The 5,390-nt window shown below is 30.4% G+C and overlaps 1 protein-coding gene across 1 annotated transcript; it reads right to left on the minus strand.

The window, feature by feature from the left end:
- Positions 1-895: 895 nt before the first annotated feature.
- On the minus strand, positions 896-3,935 carry LOC112782856 (amino acid transporter AVT6C). Its single transcript, XM_025825490.2, has 5 exons — positions 3,397-3,935; positions 2,866-3,021; positions 2,585-2,788; positions 1,885-2,350; positions 896-1,259 (listed from the first exon to the last, which is right to left on the minus strand). The coding sequence occupies exons 1-5, from the start codon at positions 3,758-3,760 to the stop codon at positions 1,133-1,135; spliced, it is 1,317 nt and encodes a 438-aa protein (XP_025681275.1). The 5' UTR covers positions 3,761-3,935; the 3' UTR covers positions 896-1,132.
- Between the last annotated feature and the right edge of the window lie 1,455 nt (positions 3,936-5,390).

The following is a 5,390-nucleotide window of genomic DNA, read 5'->3' on the forward strand; positions in this document are numbered from 1 at the left end:
TGAAATATTAATAGAGCCTATGTTTTATAAATAACATATATCAACTTAAAATTCTTACAAATATATGGACATATAATCATATATTTTTAGGTTTGGCCAGGGACTAATTTGAAAAATTATTAGAATGTTTTCATGTTCTCGATATTTTCTTTTTTTATACAATATTAGAGACTCAATTGTTGAATGTGTTTATTCCCGTAGTCACGTTAGATCTGCAGAGAGTGCCGTCCATACCAATTTTGGATAGGATAAGGGTACTCTTATGACGTGGTAGTGGCACAATTATACTGAAAGAGACAAAATATTATAATGTGAATTGACCGATTAATAAACATGATTAATTTTATATAATTTTATATACGATTAAGAAAAACGTGAAAAAAATTTATATAGCAAGTAAAATTTTATGTGACCAATATCTTATAAAATCAATTAAGATAAAAAAAATTGAAAACATTCTTTTGACGAACTAATATTCTATATCTCTTCTGCATTTCAATATTCAAACTGTGAATAAGTATAGTCATAATAAATTAATTAAGAAAAGCAATCAATCATAACTTTTTGTAGAATTTTATTATCATACTAAAACGATAATATTGATTTTTAGATAAATAAACAAATTTCTTCAATATATATTAAAAAATAAGCAGGTGTGCATGGATGTCGTGGGCATCGAGAAGCTTGCACGGCACCGCACTATATAAAAGGAATGAAGGATACAAAATTTTGTTTGGAATTTTAATTTTTTTTATTAGATCTAACTAATATGTACTTTTAAAATACATGATAAATTTATTATTAATAAATAATTTTAAATATTTTTATTTAATAAATATAAAAAATACATTAAAAATTTAATTTATAATCTTAACATATATTTTTAAGGTATAGATTAGCTAAATTCTTTTTTTATTTAATATTTTACAACAAACAACATTGCATTGATTGCATTCACACAAACCAAGAGGGACACAACACAACCTAAAGTACTGTGTTGTGTCTCCCTACACCCCAAATCAAATCTTAAAGACTAAATAATACCAATGGACCCGTCCCAAAAAAAAAAAAAAAAAAACCAATACCAATGGAGAAAAAGAATTAGAGAGAAAAAAAGGAGACGGTAGCAACTTCATGACTTGCTACTCAAAGCATTATATACATTGGTGGAAATGGCCATCACACTTGTTACTACAGCTAGTATAATCATAACTAGTGCTATAATTTTGTCCCTTCTCGTTGATACCTCATAAGCATCCCTGAAATTTGGAAACAAACAATGTTATCAACCAGTTTTATTCACTCATGCATGAAAAGTGTGCTTTTATGCATACAATTCTTGCATCCCAAACATGTTTGTATTGTAGGTCTCTCATTTTGTTGTCTCTATTTCAGATCTAACTTCTGTTTTCTTGTATTTAATGAAAAAATATTTTTTGTCACAAAAGTAGGACATCAATTCTAACACTTCCAGTAAAAATACTATGTGCATATAAAAAAATATTACCAAATCCATTATTATGTACATATATAAATATATATTATTTAACTCATTTTTAATAGATATTTTGTATTTCAATATGTATTTTATATTATAATTAATTTAATGGTTGTTTTTTAATGTACACATAGCATGATTACACATTGTAAATGTAAGTTCTTATTTTTGGTCCCATCGTATTTGTATAATAAGAAACAATAAGATAAAAATAGTTATATAATGACCCATTTTTCATATATTCATTTGAGACTTATCACCTTATTAGCTATTACTATAAAATGGAATATAGTTCTTACTTAAGTGTGTGGCCCACACTTCATCAGTTTATCCTATTCTATAGTGTGATAAGTGAACAAATCCAATAAGATAATGAGATAAAATACCTTAAAACAATAGCTCCTGGGAAAACAAAGGCAAGGCACAACGCAGTTGTGGATCCCAGAAACTGAAAGAAGTACCAAATATCCGGAATAGCTATGGCAGCAAGGTAGCTGACGACTAGAAGCACCAGAGTAAGGATCACAAATCTTTTGTTGTCATTGGCAAGCATAGGCTTCTTGGGGAAGAGGAGTTCATCTATGTTGGCTCTCAGGGAGAAGTTCAAAAGAGGAAACACCAGCATGATGTGTAATGCATAGCTTATGCGGACCACACCATTGAGCAAGGAACCAACTGCAGAACCAGCATTCTGATCGAAATTGATCAGAATGTCCGATTGTGTCGAGTCTCCGAATAAGAGGTACCCGAATAGACCGATTGCAAAGTATATGACAGCACAGAGCATCAAGGCTAGTCGAACCGCTTTGGTCATGTGGGATGCCTTGGCAAGCTCAAACCCAATTGGATGCACTGCAAGTTAAATCAACTAACTAAATTATATGCATACATTGCCTAACTAATAAAATTGCAAAGAAATGTCAAATCAGTATACATCAATTACACCAAATAGGCCAATACCAAATAATCAGCAAGGTAAATATTTCAAGCTTGTTCTAAATAAAAAACAAAAGATCAAATTTGGCAACTATCAAAACCAAATATCACATGCTAAGTAGTGAATCGGGCATGTAACTAATTAAGTACCATTGAAATGAAATGTGAAGGCCGTAACTACAACTGGAACTGCCGTGAAGAGATCAAAGAAGGATGTTTGGTAATCTAAGCGAGGAAACAATCTTGGGGTTTGTGTTTTTCCTTGCAAGACTGCAACAACTGCCATCCCAGAACATATTGCAACAAACACCACTGCCAGAAAAGTTGACACTGCTGAACTGTACTTCAAGGATTCTGCAAATTTCAAAACACCAATAACATCAAAAAATTATGTTATAACTAAGTTTTTGAAAGATTAATTTAATACTGACCTACACGTTTGTACAAGACCAATGGAAGCATAACAAAGACCAAGGTTATGAACAAAGCAAATTCCCTGGAATTCCACCAATGAATCCCAAACCACTGCTGCAGAAGGCCCAAGTGCACTTCTCCACCTTCATTTCCCTTTCCAGATAGCACATCCCCTGTTTCACCACTCCAAATTTCACCCACAAACATTAATAATAATGATAATAAATGATAAAATGAAAAACAATTACTACTCATTACTCATAAAATCCTTTCTTTGACCTAAAAACAACTAAATAAACAAGCCAAGCTTCTCTATACAAATATTCACCACTCAAACTAAGCTAGCTTAATATCATAACTTCATAATAAGTTATTAAAAAAAAACAAAGGTACAATTTTGGCACTTATTTTAGGACACTATTTTCATTCATAAACAACAAAAGCATAAGAGTTACTTTCATTCATTAATTAATTAAGTCAGAGTAATTAACACTCAATTTTCTTATCTTTTTTGATGAGAAAGGAATTAGATTGAATTAAATTCTGACCAATAATAATTAGGTATAGAATCAAGGCTCCAATGTTTGTGACGATGACACAAACTTGTACGGCAAGTGCTCCGAAGGTTCCGAACGCTTCTCTCATGACGCCGGCGTACGTCGTCGTTTTGCCGGAGTGCGTGAACCTCAACAGAAACTCAACTGACACTTCAGCGAGAACTGCGATCACTGCAATCATGGCGAACGCAGGTATAACGCCGAGGACCTTTAGGATCGCCGGGATCGACATGATTCCTGCTCCGACGATGGTCGTCGCCACGTTGAAGACGGCGCCAGAGACTGACGCCGGTTGAGTAGAGGATCCAGTGGATTCCGGCAGGAGGGGGACGTTGACACCCGCCGCCGGCGACATCTCGGCGGTGAAGTAGTGGTGGATAAGGTCCAAAATTGGTGGTGGAACCTAGCGACTAAGAAGTGAAATTATGCTTGAAATGGAACTATATGCGCAATTTAAACACGTTACTTAAAACGTGTTACTACTCTATTTTATATTTTATCATATTTTTAGCTTTTGTTCGTATGTCACTAAGATCAACTATTAAAATTAGTTATTAATATAATATATAAATATTAATTAAATTTGATTAATATAATAATTAATTTATTGGTCTATAAATATTAAAATTTAAATTTATATACAATAAATTATTAATTAACAATAAATTTTTAAATAAAATTTAATATTATAATAAATTAAGAGATAATTTATAAATTAAAATATAAAATATATATTAAAATATAAAATATATATTAAAATAAGTTAAATAAAATATATATTTATATATAAATATATAATAATTTATTTTAATAATTAATTTTAATATTTAAAATATTTTTATTATTTTATAATCATTATGATTTGCATAAAATAATTTAATTATCAAAATTAATTTTTAATATAAAATATATATTAAAAATAAATTAAATTATATATATTTATATATAAATATATAATAATTAATTTATAAATATATAATAATTAATTTGATGATTAATTTTTAATATGTACTGAAATTTTTTTATTTTAAAAATAGACTAAAATACTGTCAGTCATATGTTATTTTTAAATTTTTATTATTACAGAAAATAATATAACAAGAATAAAAATATTTTTAAAATTATTGAAATTTTGATAATATCAAATTTAAAAATAATAACATCTCTTTGAGAGAGAGAGAGAGAGAGAGAGAGAGAGAGAGAGAGAGAGAGAGAGAGAGAGAGAGAGAGAGAGAGAGAGAGAGAGAGAGAGAGAGAGAGAGAGAGATTCTTCACTTGCTTGACCAAGAAAAAGTGAAAGGAAAATAAAAATTAATAAAATAGCTAGCTGCAACTTGCAAGTGGTGAACTGGTGATAATTGGAAGGAAGTAAGGAACAAGGAAGGTAAGTTAATGAATTAATAATGAAACACCAATATTGAATTTATTATTTTGAACTTTTGGGTGAAAATTCGTACCAATTTTCCGGAGGTTGGAAACATTTGAATCGTTGGTGGTTTTTGACTGGAGATCATGATCAAATTTTTATTTTAAAAACATTTTTTTATTTTGGTGTACAAATTTTCAACAATTTTTTTTGTGACTTAAAAGAAAATAAACAAAAACTAAGAAAGAAAAAAAAAAACAAGAAACTGTTTAAGAAAGGCAGTCCCGCTGAATACTACTCTCAAACTCCTTCCAAGGCAATGGAAGCTCCACTTGGGGAGAAATAGTCCTCATTGCAGTCTTTGCCATGATGTCTGCTACTGTATTTGCATCTCTCAAGATCAACCGAAGATCAGCACGCCATTTCCAAGACATGATATCTCGGATTTTTAACACCAAAGGATTAATAAACCCAGAGCAATCTTGTAAATTATTGATAATAGTAAATGCCTCCACACAGTCTGTCTCACTCTGTTTGCTCAACTCGGTAGTGACTGCGATTCCTACTTATCGCATGCAAGTATCTCTCTTCCCTAAAGGGGTAACTAATAAGATAGAAT

This window comes from Arachis hypogaea, chromosome 20, assembly GCF_003086295.3.
Source record: "Arachis hypogaea cultivar Tifrunner chromosome 20, arahy.Tifrunner.gnm2.J5K5, whole genome shotgun sequence".
Lineage (NCBI taxonomy): Eukaryota > Viridiplantae > Streptophyta > Magnoliopsida > Fabales > Fabaceae > Arachis > Arachis hypogaea.

Coding starts and splice junctions, on each gene's coding strand:
- LOC112782856 (XM_025825490.2), bottom strand. CDS start 3,760: ATGTCGCCGGCGGCGGGTGTCAACGTCCCCCTCCTGCCGGAATCCACT. Junction 3,022..3,396: donor TCTATACCTAATTATTATTG/GTCAGAATTTAA, acceptor GTGGTGAAACAG/GGGATGTGCTATCTGGAAAG. Junction 2,789..2,865: donor GGTCTTGTACAAACGTGTAG/GTCAGTATTAAA, acceptor TGAAATTTGCAG/AATCCTTGAAGTACAGTTCA.